The following is a 14,713-nucleotide window of genomic DNA, read 5'->3' as shown; positions in this document are numbered from 1 at the left end:
ATCATCACGCCGTCCCGATGAGACAGGATCAACATTGCAGCCTGCTTATGACTGTTGTTGGCCATTTGTTATCACGCTGTACATGTAGAACAACCCTACTTGTAGAATAGTAGTTACATAGTTTTGATATTTCCCCTATATGTACATCAAAGTCTCTGGATTACACGAGAGAAACATTGGGAAATGATGTTTCTGTAATTCGTGTAAAATTTACGAAAAATCCAGTAGACGTTGCGCTTGTGTAGTACTCCAATCCTGTATATGTAACACGTAAGTTTATTCGTAGTGCGTAGAAATTAGAAAGGTCAATCCAAGTAGTACATGCAAATTGTGAATAAAGCTCGAGGTACAATCTTAACTACTCTGACGATAAGATCGCCTCAATTACCTTGCTAAGAAGCATCAGTCAAATGAATATCAATTTTTGGAATCTAAAAAATGTGTTTCGATCTATTTGACGCTTCTTGCAAAATAATGTCCAGCACTCTCGTTAACTAGACGATCGAGAATACAAAAGTAATTTATCTAACAATCTCGTCGTCTTTTTTGCTCTTCTTTTATATGTCTATCCTGCGTGTTTGTGTGTATCCCTCATGACTGTTCCGGGCGGCAACACAGATACAAAATTCTGTGCGCCAAAAAAGTGAACGATGCCATGGATCCCAAAAAAGCTGCCACAATTATCCTCGATGAATACGTCACACCCGATCAGTGGCGTTTGGGTGAAACCAAGGTAGTTTTGGACACCTAAAAAAACATCCAAACCTTAACATGGTGCATTTCGTGCTCGTCAACTAACCATTTATTCAACAATATCCTATGTACCTAAAATGATATCTTGTGTGACAAGCACTCATTATCATCAATAAAGCTGTAAGAATGTGCACTAATGGGTGGTCTCCGAATATTAACAAAATTTTATTCCAGATGTCAAGTCTCTTTTTGTGTGATCTCATGCAGTTATATTTAAAAAGTGTTCCTACTAAATATTTGTATACGGCGAAAAATTCACTATCCTAATAATAATTAATGAAGACTACAATTTTTAACGCAAGAGAGATTCGTAGTAATTTTTTTCTAAAATTCATTCAATTGTGCATCTTAAGAGAAATTATTCGTAGGTTGTAATTATTCCCAAAAGACAATCCACTACAGCTTATTTTGAGCAACAATTTTATTTCATAATTTCATCATCAACGTTTTAAGAATCTAATCCATTCCCCTCTTCACGGGCTATAATATAGTATACATTGTGAATTTTCGAAATGATACAAAAATGTCTTTTGATCATGAAAAAAGATGATGTCGATAAATGCTTGCAGGTTTTTTTATAGTTACAATGATAATCTTCTGTTCACTATAAAAAAGGAAAAGTATAATACCATTAATTTTTTGGCAGTTAGTCTCATTCGTGAGGATAATAAATCATTACAAATTGGTACCAAAAAACCACTTACTTGAGGCGCTAAATTAATTTCATTTCAAATCACATCACCCTCTTCTCACAGAAAAGAGCAATAACATGGTCTTGTTGACCAGGCTATTAAATTGTCGCACGAACATTTCCATTGTAGCAATATAAAACTTGTTAAAAGATTACTATATGAAAATGATTACCCACCTGCATTTATTAATGATACAATACGCAATAGAATATCTAGCGTTATAGACAGTAAAAACTCTAAATTTGTTACCACTCTAAATCTGTTAATGACAATGTTTCATTGATCTCAGAACTGTAAATGAAAAAAAAAAACAAATAATTGTTTTATATATAAACTTTAGATACAAACTAAATTCAATACTGGTACGTTATAATTATAGAGTAATTAATAAATTGAATCATATTATTAAGCTGGGTAAAGGTATTACTAATAAGAGAGAGAAAAGTAGAGTTGTTTATAAAACTGTGTGTAAAGACTGAGATATGTCATATATTCGCCAAACGGGCCGACATTTACAGACAGTTACAGACTAATGAACATAAGCGTAGTATTGTCAATGACACATCTGCCCTCGCGGAACACGCGAAAAAGTTTAAACATGAAATACTTGTGAAAATAATTGATAACGAACAAAGTTTAACAAAAAGACCTTTTTCTGAAATGTACATTTATAAAACAAGTTGCGATCTCAATTGTAACGGGTATTTAATTGCGACTTAATCGGATGTACGAATTTCAATACCTTTCTGATGCCAGTATAAGTATCGTAATAAGACACAGTAACCCATTAGTTCAATTTGTGACTCGAAATATAGATAAACGACGATGTCACTACGTCGGGATTATCCATTGATGTGGGTCCGTTTCAAAATGTTGGTGCGTTTAATTGTTAAGGTAATGCTGCGACTTGTCGAGTTGTTTCATTCGTTCAAGGTAATCGCTGTTGTTGTTGATTGTGTTTCTTTTTATATCATTTTGAAAATTTACATTGTATAATAAATCGTAGCCCGTGAAAAGGGGAATGAATTAGATTCCCGAAACATTAATGATGAAATTATGAAATATAATTATTGCTCGAAAGGAACTGTATTGGGTTGTTTTTTTTAAATAATTACAATCTACGCATAATATCTCTTAATTGAAATTGATGCAAGTAGCTTGGAAGAGCAAAAAATTTTATCGAATTATGTATAATTCGGAATCTCTCTTTCGTTTACTTTATTCCTATTTTCTTTTCTTCTAATAACGTGATATTTTCAACATGTGTTATTAACATTATAATTTTTGTGAGACAATTTCAGCTAAAATACGGCAAGAGTTTATAACTACAATATGAAATTACAATACAATAAAGTTTTCGCTTTCAACTAATATAGCACATAACAGAATGCAAATACATTCAGTTAAAGTCTGATGAAAATTTCGTCAGACATATGAACTTATCCAAATTGCAAAACAACTGTAACAAAAGATTCCATTGCCAAACTCTTGCCAACGAAAGGAAAAAATAATTCTAAAGAAGCTTGTCTAAAAACTCATGTGTCGATAGATTGATAAAGTGGAGTTGTATCTGTTGACGCGTCAACAAATAGGTATTCTTCCGCGCTGGAGTCCTGGGTCAGATGGAAGAGTTCCGTGACGAGCGTCTGAGCAAGATTGTATCCTGGATGCAAGCTTTCATCCGTGGTTACCTTGCCCGTAAAGACTTCAAGGCACTACAAGAGCAGCGTCTTGCCCTCCAGATTGTACAGAGGAATCTTCGCAGATACCTCAAGCTGCGTACCTGGCCATGGTGGAAGTTGTGGCAGAAGGTCAGGCCACTCCTCAACGCCACTCGCATCGAAGACGAGCTTATTGTACGTATATTTGCCTATTCTTTTTATGAGTTCCTTGTTGTTTCTTCTCTTATGGATAGTTTTAAAAAATCATTGGACGAATCGGCTGTATATGTGTATCTATGTCATAACTTTATCTTTTCTTTCATTCAGAATGCGTATAATTTTTATATACTATCAAAGCTCTATTTAGAATCACTGATTTATGAATCTGCGTTAGCTCAATATAAACTCGAACATTCATTAAGAACAAAATTTTTATTCTCTCTTTAATTCGTTCATCAAGTTATTGCTGATTATTTCATCATTTTATCATTTATATGATTTTATAATTGTCATTAAGAATTAACTGGAACATACATCTATTCGGTATTTTGTTTTCTAAATTTAATTTCATAACATTTGTAAAAGCCTTACAATCTGGACCACCGCCCGACATAATCTCGCGTTCCCTCCCTCCCTCTCTCTCTCTCTCTCTCTCTTTCTCTCTTTCGCGCAGAAACAGTATTTTAAGATTCAAGAGTGCCGAAATTTTCTTGTCATTAATTTCATACTCTCTCTCTCTCTCTCTAAAGCTCTTCAAATTTATTTGAGCAACAGTGTTAGCGCGTTTTCTCGAAATATACACTTTAACATGTAATTCAACGGCGTCAGAAGACTTCATAGCCGTTAACATAAAATCAGGGTTTAATAAAAAATAATCTTCGAAATAATGCATCTTACGTAGAATCACAAGTATTCTTTACTCATATTGTATCGAAAGTCTTATGAACCATCATCGCGGTTTATTTTCACCTCGTAATACGTCCAACGATCAGCGTCGTGTCGTAAAATTCAACGAGAATGTCCTGCGATACAGCGCCTTGCGTTATGAAAAACAGTTCAATATGCAATCGTTACTAATCCACAAACAAAAATTAATAAATAAGTAAATAAAACTGAAAATTCTTCGCCGAGCGATCCAATAATAGATTGTTATGTGATAAAAAAAGAAAAAGCGGATAACACATTGTCGTGCCCTTCAAAAAAAAAAAAAAATGAAAAAGAAATGAAAAAAAACACGATATCCTATAGAGTTCTTGAGTTACAACGCGAATAGAGCCGGGTTCTCGATTTCTCCTTACGAAGTGACTCCAGTGGATGGAGAAAATTTTTCCTCAGCAAAGCGCTTCCCACTCTGCAACGAAATATTTTTAGCAGCATATATGAGAGCCTAGAGAGAGAGAGAGAGAGAGAGAACGGCGCTCTCGGCGTGGTTTATAAATATTTTTTCAGAAGTCATCGGTTATAAGATGGTGGGGGATAGCGCAAGCAATCCGTGGAGCGAGATCGTACGGGGGACGATAGCGCGAAGGGTATCGGAGACTACAAGTTCAGCAGAAAGCTCGCGGCAGTTGTTGCGTACGTGAACGAACGCACTCCACCCGTAAAACCCTCTCGCGAACGAGTGCGTAATCGAAGATCGAAGATAAGCGAATTGAACATTGAACACGAAGTGGAGAGAGATCAAGAGGAGGGATCGCGAATCGTCTATAAAAAGTCGAGACTGCAATTGCTTCGTCAAGCGCGTTCAGATCGTCGGGTGTACATTACTTATACATAGTTTCGCGGCTCTTTAGCCTTACGCTTACGGTCGAATATCACTTGACGAAGCGTTCGTGTCTGCACTCTCGCACGAATCATTCCACTGTAGCCGAACAAAGACTGAATCGAATAAAATAGTGAGAACGAAAGAGAAATAGAAAGAGAGAGACGAAGAGACAAGCCCGAAATAAATTTAAAAAAACGAGAAAAAATACGAGAAAAAATGGCGGAAACTGACGTGAGCGTTGGATTGCAGGCAATGGAAGAGAAGGCACGCAAGTTCGAGGAAGCTTTTAACCGCGAAGAGAAGATGCGAATCGAACTCGAGGAGCTTAACACCAAGCTGCTCTCCGAGAAAACCGAGCTTTTGAAGCATCTTGATGGTGAGAAGGGTGCCCTTTCCGAGTACCAAGAAAAGGCACTCAAGTTGGGAGCACAGAAGGCCGATCTTGAATCCCAGTTGTCGGTAAGTACTACTTTCTCAACCACTTTATTCGAATATCAGATGTTCAACAATGGCCGAGTGAAAATCGAAACAAGCAGATGCTCACATCGACAAAAAATTGTGCTTTTTTTGTTTAATTATGGATGGCCCAGTATGATCAAAGTTTTAAAGTAAAAATTCGTTTTTTCTCGTCAGTTAAAATTCAGGCTAATTCTAAGCAATCGAGATCAAATTTAAGAGTTATTACGAGAATGAATGTTCCTTTGAAATTCATAAAAAAAACCATTTCACACATTTTTACACGATAAAGCACAAAATTAGGCGTAGAAAAGAGCAGAAAAAAAGCAGGTTAAGGGCTACGCGAGCAAGGCTGTGCGAGGAATACCGCGACGACAAAGTCTTCGCCAATCGAAATTTTAATTTCGCAATATTAGCAAGTACGCGGTTGCACAATGCCAGACACCTTGCACTTGTCGTTGATCATTGCGAAGGGAAATCGAACGAATGGGGGGCGCGCTGTTGAGTGTCGAAAGAAGTTGAACGGGAAGTAGCGAGATGTTCGATTGGCTAAGAAATTATACCCGGCGTGAATACGCGGTTAAAGTTTGAGGCACTTTTAGCTTGAACAAACAGACTTTCTGAAAATAATCCCGCCGCGAGCGCGAATTCGCATAGACGCTATTTGTTTGCGCGATAAAGCTCTAAAATCTGAATAGCCATCTGCTCGAGTTTCTGGATTCTGGAAAAGTCTAGTTTTCGGAGTTCGAACAGAAAAAAACAGCCTCATCCACGCACACTTTTAGAATCTCGGATCATTCCATCGACTCCCGTATAAGTAGTAGAGCTCGACGTGGCGTTCAGCCGCGACAAGACTAATACATAATCCAGCTCCAGCCTGTGTGCCTGAATAAGTCGCGTTCTAAAAATGCCTTACGAGAAGATGACGCAGCGTGAAATGGAGATCGCGCGATAAAATGACAAAAAAGAGCCACTTTCTCGTTGACAAGTGTGATTGACGAGCAACTACGCGAAGATGCTTTAAAATTAGCGATATTTACAGTGCATCCCCCCCCCCCCCTCAGCCCGCGAAATCGCAAGCGAAAGCAAGCGAAACTTGCATGCGACACGCTTCGCTGGCGTGTACGAGCAAGTAGAATAGAAAGAAAAAGCGAACATCGCGTTTCGTCGGTTATTTTGATGTCGCGTCGTAATGAAGCGCCGCTATGCCGGATCGAAATCTGTCGAGCAAGTTTGTCGCTACTTTATTTCGCACGCGGGACGACGCCAACGCTGGCGAGCTTTAAAAAGCCTGCTGGATGATTCAGGTTTGTCACTTTCGTGGATTTTCGGATCCATTACATACTTAGTAGCGCGAGACGTGGCCGCGTGGCGACGACGATGCTCCTGGGTTCTAATTTCATCAGACGGCGAAATACCAATGCCATATAATCATCGACCTGCCTCGTATCAAAACATTCGCAGCCTCTTTGAAGTGCCGGGACTCGAATTATCCATATTTATCGTGAACACGGCGGCTCTTTTAACCCGTTGTTTTCACAGCTTCAATTCGACCAGACTATTAATAATCGTTTTGTGTAAGTTAAATGCCACTTGCTCGTAGGCGTTGCATGCGTGCTCGACCATGTAAGGCGCATGCAAAACGCGCTTGCAACGTTTCTAAATATATATGAGGCCTCGGACGCCAGATATTGTAGATTATTAAAACTGGGCGTGACTGCGTACCCTTCCAATCCCTTCAGAGTGTCAGCGCGTTACCTCCCGGAAGAGAATGGGAGCAGGTGTATTGGACCGACATATTAATAGAGGAGCCATCGACCGAATATCGAACGAACGAATAAGTGTTCGGCTAGGGGCGCCTAGCGAAAGCTACAGTTCGACGCGATTTCCTCCTCGGAAGCCAGGTCGTCGTCGGCAGAGCTGACGAGCGAGAACACGCAGCTTAGAACGAGCGTGGCTATATTTTGATGCCGACGCCAAACAGATTAGAACTGAGCGAGGACCCGAATCGGTTGGTCTTGGCTCCGAGCGGCGCGGATGACGAATGCGTCTTTCTGCCTCCAGATACTCGCACTATAATTAGGGCGAGCACTCCTTTTTGTCGTCTCCGCCGCCTCGGGTTTAATTAGTTTTGGGAAGCAAACGAAATCGTAAGCGTGCTCGCGACCATTGATTCGCACTAGCTGTCGAATTAAAATTGAATAATGCGCGCCAATTAAGGATTTTCGCGGGACAGCGCGCCGATTAATTATGACGTTAACGTCGTCCGTGCCAAGTTTATGCGCACGAGAAAACTGGAAGTGCCGTGTGCGCGTGTTTATAAAAAGATACGCACGTTGGCGCTTCCGGTCGCGCGCGAATGAGCGCAGCCGAAAAGCACGCGTTTATCATTTTCACTCGGCCGTTAATGGGCGCGCGACACAATTCCGAGTGGTGCCAAGCCAAAACGCGCGCTGACCTTGCGCTGTGGCTTTTCAATTGCAGGACATCACCGACAGATTCCAGCAAGAGGAGGAAGCAAGAAACAATCTCTTCCAGACTAAGAAGAAGCTGGACCAAGAGATCGCCGGCCTGAAGAAGGACCTGGAAGACCTCGAGCTGACGGTGCAGAAGGCCGAGCAAGACAAGGCAACCAAGGACCACCAGATTCGCAACCTCAACGACGAAATCGCCCACCAGGACGAGCTCATAAACAAGCTCAACAAGGAGAAGAAGAACCAGGGCGAGGTCAACCAGAAGACCGCCGAAGAGCTCCAGGCCGCCGAGGACAAGGTGAACCACCTGAACAAAGTCAAACTCAAACTCGAACAGACCCTCGACGAGCTCGAAGACACGCTCGAGCGCGAGAAGAAGGCTCGGTAAGTTTACATCCACGCGCGTTGACCAGCGATCCGTTGACGAGAACAGTCTCGGTAACAGCGACTCTTGTTGCGCAGCGCCGACGTCGAGAAGGCCAAGAGGAAAGTCGAAGGCGACCTGAAGCTCACTCAGGAGGCGGTGGCCGACCTCGAGAGGAACAAAAAGGAACTCGAGCAGACCATCCAGCGCAAAGACAAGGAACTCGCCTCCCTGACCGCCAAGCTCGAGGACGAACAGGCTCTCGTCGGCAAGCAGCAGAAACAAGTCAAGGAGCTGCAGGCTCGCATCGAGGAACTCGAGGAGGAGGTCGAGGCCGAGAGGCAAGCGCGCGCCAAGGCTGAGAAGCAACGCGCCGATCTTGCCCGCGAACTCGAGGAGCTCGGCGAACGTCTGGAGGAGGCTGGTGGCGCCACGTCCGCTCAGATCGAACTCAACAAGAAGCGCGAGGCCGAGCTCAGCAAGCTGCGCAGGGATCTCGAGGAAGCCAACATCCAGCACGAGTCCGCTCTGTCCATCCTGCGCAAGAAGCACAACGATGCCGTCGCCGAGATGGGTGAACAGATTGACCAGCTCAACAAGATCAAGGCTAGGTAGGCTTTTGTCTTGCGCTCGTTTTTACTGAACTTTAGCGAGCCCTTATAGTTCAACAACGTTCGCTGCTTTCTTTCCTCTAAATCTTTCTGATCCGTTGTATATTTTTAATAGGGCCGAAAAAGGCCGTAACGACATCCACGTCGAGCTGAACAATGCTCGCGCCGCCAACGACGGTATCTTGAGAGATAAGGTAGACATGTCCGAAATGTCGCCCGCATGTTTTTTCCATCCTAGTTATGTGTATTTCTTAGACGAACGAACGAACAAACAAACAAAACACTCTGAACAATTGAAACTAAACACTTCCGTATATGTCGGAATAATCATCCAGGTTTTTTCGTGTTGATTACATCATTCTCAAGTTGTTGTTCCCTTCATATCCCACATGAAAATCGGTCCGTCGACGGTGTCTTTTGTAACAAGCCACTTTATAGGAAAGCAGCAGTATCAGCAGCAGCAGCAGCAGCTCACTCGAGTCATAAAAAAAGAATCAAACATTCCTCATTAACATACGTCAATTTGCATATGTTCAACCATTTAGGATCGAGAAGGAGAAGGTCCAATACTTCAGCGAACTTAACGACTTGCGCGCCAGCGTAGACCATCTCGGCAATGAGAAGGTAAACCAGCTCCTCTATGACACTAATGCATATAAATAACGCATTGCTGTAGCGGAAATGGAGATGGAAGGAGAAAAGCAGCTTTGCGCTTTACCGATCACTCTCACATTTACCCTGAACTGCTGCACTTGGCATCCTGAGTACGACCACACTCTCTACCTTGAACCACTGTCCTCTGCTTGTTGCTTGCTTGCTTGCTTGCTTGCATTTGCTTGCTCGTTAGCCGCGTGTACCAACGTGTAGAACGCGACAGATGATCGTACTAAACCAATCGTTTGCTTTCTGCGATGAAAAAACACAGGCTGCCCAGGAGAAGATCGCCAAGCAGCTGCAACACCAGCTGAACGAGGCCCAGGGCAAAATCGAAGAGCTGACCCGCACGGTGAACGACTTCGACGCTGCCAAGAAGAAGCTGTCGATCGAGAACAGCGACCTCTTGCGCCAGCTCGAAGAAGCCGAGTCGCAGGTGAACCAGCTGTCGAAGATCAAGATCTCGCTGACGACGCAGCTGGAGGACACCAAGAGGCTCGCCGACGAGGAAGGCCGCGAGCGCGCCACTCTGCTCGGCAAGTTCCGCAACCTCGAGCACGACCTGGACAACATCCGCGAGCAGGTGGAGGAGGAAGCCGAGGGCAAGGCCGATCTACAGAGGCAGCTGAGCAAGGCGAACGCCGAGGCGCAGCTCTGGCGCACCAAGTACGAGTCCGAGGGCGTGGCTCGCGCCGAGGAGCTGGAGGAGGCCAAGCGCAAGCTGCAAGCTCGGCTCGCCGAGGCCGAGGAGACCATCGAGTCGCTCAACCAGAAGGTCATCGCTCTGGAGAAGACGAAGCAGCGCCTCGCCACCGAGGTGGAGGACCTGCAGCTGGAGGTCGATCGCTGCACGGCCATCGCCAACGCCGCCGAGAAGAAGCAGAAGGCCTTCGACAAGATCATCGGCGAGTGGAAGCTCAAGGTGGACGACCTCGCCGCCGAGCTCGACGCCAGCCAGAAGGAGTGCCGCAACTACAGCACCGAGCTGTTCAGGCTGAAGGGCGCCTACGAGGAGAGCCAGGAGCAGCTGGAGGCGGTGCGCCGCGAGAACAAGAACCTCGCCGACGAGGTGAAGGATCTGCTCGACCAGATCGGGGAGGGCGGCCGCAACATCCACGAGATCGAGAAGGCCAGGAAGAGGCTGGAAGCCGAGAAGGACGAGCTGCAGGCTGCCCTGGAGGAGGCCGAGGCCGCCCTCGAGCAGGAGGAGAACAAGGTGCTGCGCAGCCAGCTGGAGCTGAGCCAGGTCAGGCAGGAGATCGACAGGCGCATCCAGGAGAAGGAGGAGGAGTTCGAGAACACGAGGAAGAACCACCAGCGCGCTCTCGACTCGATGCAGGCGTCGCTCGAGGCCGAAGCCAAGGGCAAGGCCGAGGCGCTGCGCATGAAGAAGAAGCTCGAGGCCGACATCAACGAGCTCGAGATCGCCCTCGACCACGCCAACAAGGCCAACGCCGAGGCGCAGAAGAACATCAAGCGCTACCAGCAGCAGCTCAAGGACGTGCAGACGGCTCTCGAGGAGGAGCAGAGGGCGCGCGACGAGGCCCGCGAGCTGCTCGGCATCAGCGAGAGGCGCGCCAACGCCCTGCAGAACGAGCTCGAGGAGAGCCGCCAGCTGCTCGAGCAGGCGGACCGCGCGCGCAGGCAGGCCGAGCAGGAGCTCGCCGACGCCCACGAGCAGCTCAACGAGCTCGCCGCCGCGAACGCCAGCATCTCCGCGGCCAAGAGGAAACTCGAGGCCGAGCTGCAGACGCTCCACGTGAGTGCGCCGCCGGCGCGCCCGCCCCCGGCTCCCGCCTCACCGCCGACCGCTTTTCCTTTTGCAGTCCGACCTCGACGAGCTCCTCAACGAAGCCAAGAACTCCGAGGAGAAGGCCAAGAAGGCGATGGTCGACGCGGCGCGGCTCGCGGACGAGCTGCGCGCCGAGCAGGACCACGCCCAGACCCAGGAGAAGCTGCGCAAGGCCCTGGAGACGCAAATCAAGGAGCTGCAGGTGCGCCTGGACGAAGCCGAGGCGAACGCCCTCAAGGGCGGCAAGAAGGCCATCCAGAAGCTGGAGCAACGCGTGCGCGAGCTCGAGAACGAGCTCGACGGCGAGCAGAGGAGACACGCCGACGCGCAGAAGAATCTGCGCAAGAGCGAGCGTCGCATCAAGGAGCTGGCGTTCCAGGCGGACGAGGACCGCAAGAACCACGAGCGCATGCAAGATCTGGTCGACAAGCTCCAGCAAAAGATCAAAACGTACAAGAGGCAAATCGAGGAGGCCGAGGAAATCGCGGCCCTCAACCTGGCCAAGTTCCGCAAGGCCCAGCAAGAGCTCGAGGAAGCTGAGGAGCGGGCGGATCTTGCCGAGCAGGCAATCGCCAAGTTCCGCACCAAGGGACGCGGCGGTAGCGCCGCTCGTGGCATTAGCCCAGCGGTAAGTTCGTCGTATCCTCCTGCCCGTCGCTTCCATTATTTATTTATTTATTTATTTATCTATTCGTGGCGCGGGACCTATGCGATTGTCCGACTTTCGTATACTTGCTCGTATTTTTTTTCCTTCTCTCATTCGTTATGTCTGTTGTTGTTGTACGATGTGTAGCCTGCGGGACAGAAGGGCCAAGGCCCTCGTAAAGCCGCCGCTGAATAAACCGACGCGCCGCCGGTCCATGTAAGTTACGAGATGCATTTCCATTTTGCTCTCGTCTCTGGAAATCCTTTCAGTGTTATGTATTCTTTGTGTTTTACCACCGTCACTGATATTATCATCTACATTACTGTTCACATACGCGTGCAGTAAACATCTGTTCAATTTCTGCAGTTGAATCCTTCACACGATCAATGTCGATACTTATACCAATGTAGTTCGACTAATTTTTCTAACAGTTCATTCAAAAATCTCAAGAACCTTTATCCCCAATGTATTTCTCTTTTCAGCAGATAAAATAATATGATTCCATGCAGTTTGGTTAATAATCATCATTCGTTCTAGCATTAGATTTTCGTTTCGAAATCCTCATATACGACATCACCAGCACATTTATGTTTTCGACACCGTATCACTGAAAATTCATGTGTCTTTAATGATGTGTCACGAACGACGCTAATCTTTCCTAATAAACACAAAGTCTTATTACATTATTCATTTCGACAGACCCTTTTGCATTTTATTTGTCTCAATTTACGAGATGAAGAGTTTGATTTTTTTACCTTATCTCTTCGTTAATATCATCTTCAAAGTAGACGCAATTCTGTATACAGTTTACTGAATCACCCACAATGTGTATCCTTGTACTTATTAATAATTCGAGTAAATTAATGATGTTTTTCTCACTATCTTGATAACTTCATCGGAATGAAGCTTGAACTGCCAAGCACTCGATATTTTGTGTCAATCCTTGAAAATTTTTTAAATGTTTTATGTCTCCCTTTCATTACAAATATCAACTGGAAAGCATCGTGTTTGCAAACTAAAAACCTTCTTTATCAATAATTACTTATCACGTGTACCGATTTGTGTCAGATAAACTTCCGAATGATCACTGTTAAGAGAAATAACAAAATGTAGCCGTTGAATAATCAATCAATTCTACGATCCGAGTAGGTTGAAATAACGCTCGATAATATAATAACATTTACAGCCACACCGACCAGCGTTCAACAAACCCCAGCTCGATGGTTCCGCATTCCCGCCACGCTTCGACCTTATGCCCGACATGGAGCTGTAACGAGTCAACTCGCACAAGCGTAAGCGTCAGCCACATTGATAATAAAGAGAGCGTCTACGCAAGAGCATCATCATCACACATTTGCTTAGACACTACCATCATCAAGAGCACCCCAGCATTATATATAGATATTTATATTTATATATGATATTACAAAAAAAAAACAATAATCAAGCAATTTGTTTGGCAAAAAGAAAAAAAAGAAAAAAAAGACACATACAGCCATCTCTCTCATTTAATCGCGATATACATTTCGAAACAACACAGGGGTTTTTTCCCCGCATCTTTCTTTCTTTCTTTTTTTTTTTTTTTTTTAACAGGGGACTCGTAATATGTTATACAGTAAAGAAGCACGACAGAAAATAAGGAAAAACCCGTTATCTCTTGTATACGTTACGTTTAATTATTGAATCTCAATAACGACGGAGGCAGTAAGGGACGAAAGCTTAAATAAATAATCGCTCAAGAACAAGTAATAATGATACACACGCAGGGAAAAGGGATCTTTACATCGCCTACGATTGACGCGCGGGACGTTATAATCAATGACAGACAAAAAATGTTTTTATTATTATATTTATAGAGATACATTTACGAATCGATATCTAGATTATATATATTTTACGGCAGAGTTTTAAACTAGTCGACACTTTAGCCTGTCGATAGGTGCGAAAGAGAGAGAGGAAGTAAGAGAGAGTTGCCGGTGAAATATGTTGAAACATAGAGAGAACTATATATATAATGTTTAAAGCAAAACAAACCAAAAGAGAAAAAAGAACCATGAAAAAAAAAACGCGCGCGCGGACGAGAGAGGCCGAACCAAATGGATTTTATTTTTCAACAAGCATTCAGTTCATTCATTCACGCGGGATATTTTCGTTTTCTTTTTGTTTTTGGAGACAATAAACAAAACCGAAAGTCAAAACTTTTTAAAGTGCACGTCGTGAATTAGAGAATGAAAAATTTTTTTTCAATACCTTATACACCCATTTACATACACCTAATACATTTTACAAAACATTTTGTTTTATTTATCTCGAAGAACAATGTCAAGTGCTATCCTATTCTATAATGTAATTTAATTTATAAAGAAAAGCGAATATGTATTTATTAAAGTAAATAAGCAATAAATAAAGTTAAGAACTTAAACAAAACAACTGTCACATTTACCTTTATTAAAAGAATGTGATCAGTAAAGATCACAAATTCTTATCAAACTGTCTTGCATATAACTAAACTCTAAAATATTCAGAATAAGATATTCGATTGGTATTGAAGGAACCATCCATATCATGTGTTTCAATCGGAGTTGGCATGATCGCAATCATTAGGATTTCAAGCAACTTTGCATCACTCTCTGGCAATTTCAAAATACTTATATTTAAGAAGCAATATTGTACACTATTTCAACTCAACTATCTAGTAAAGTATTACAAAATATTGTAGGTCGAAAAATCGAGCATTTATAAAACCACAAACAACAATGCACAGCACTATTCACTTTAAGAATTCAACTATATCGATGACAATATTCATTTTTACTTTTATGTGTTGAAATTCAATAGAAAAGCT

The 14,713-nt window shown here is 43.8% G+C and overlaps 1 protein-coding gene across 17 annotated transcripts in view; it reads left to right on the top strand.

The window, feature by feature from the left end:
• The window catches only part of LOC131671094 (myosin heavy chain, muscle), a 33,996-nt gene extending 20,010 nt beyond the window's left edge, over nt 1–13,986 (top strand). For 12 of the 17 annotated variants that reach the window (XM_058947272.1, XM_058947271.1, XM_058947273.1 and 9 more), the window contains exons 15-22: nt 3,038–3,301; nt 5,121–5,330; nt 7,812–8,185; nt 8,264–8,776; nt 9,322–9,400; nt 9,702–11,189; nt 11,257–11,850; nt 13,055–13,986. In XM_058947272.1, the coding sequence (XP_058803255.1) occupies nt 3,038–3,301; nt 5,121–5,330; nt 7,812–8,185; nt 8,264–8,776; nt 9,322–9,400; nt 9,702–11,189; nt 11,257–11,850; nt 13,055–13,141 (3,609 nt within the window). In that variant the 3' untranslated portion in view covers nt 13,142–13,986. Of the gene's footprint in view, nt 1–618; nt 734–3,037; nt 3,302–5,120; nt 5,331–7,811; nt 8,186–8,263; nt 8,777–9,321; nt 9,401–9,701; nt 11,190–11,256; nt 11,851–12,015; nt 12,085–13,054 lie in introns of all 17 variants that reach the window. The other 5 variants (XM_058947275.1, XM_058947276.1, XM_058947277.1 and 2 more) reach the window with 2 other exon arrangements.
• The last annotated feature ends 727 nt before the right edge of the window (nt 13,987–14,713 follow it).

The sequence above is a fragment of the Phymastichus coffea genome, unplaced genomic scaffold (assembly GCF_024137745.1).
Source record: "Phymastichus coffea isolate CEN01 unplaced genomic scaffold, Cenicafe_Pcof_1.1 PCOF00119, whole genome shotgun sequence".
In the NCBI taxonomy this organism is placed as follows: domain Eukaryota; kingdom Metazoa; phylum Arthropoda; class Insecta; order Hymenoptera; family Eulophidae; genus Phymastichus; species Phymastichus coffea.
The sequence above is the reverse complement of the archived record's forward strand: the minus strand, read 5'-3'. Positions and strand labels throughout refer to the sequence as shown.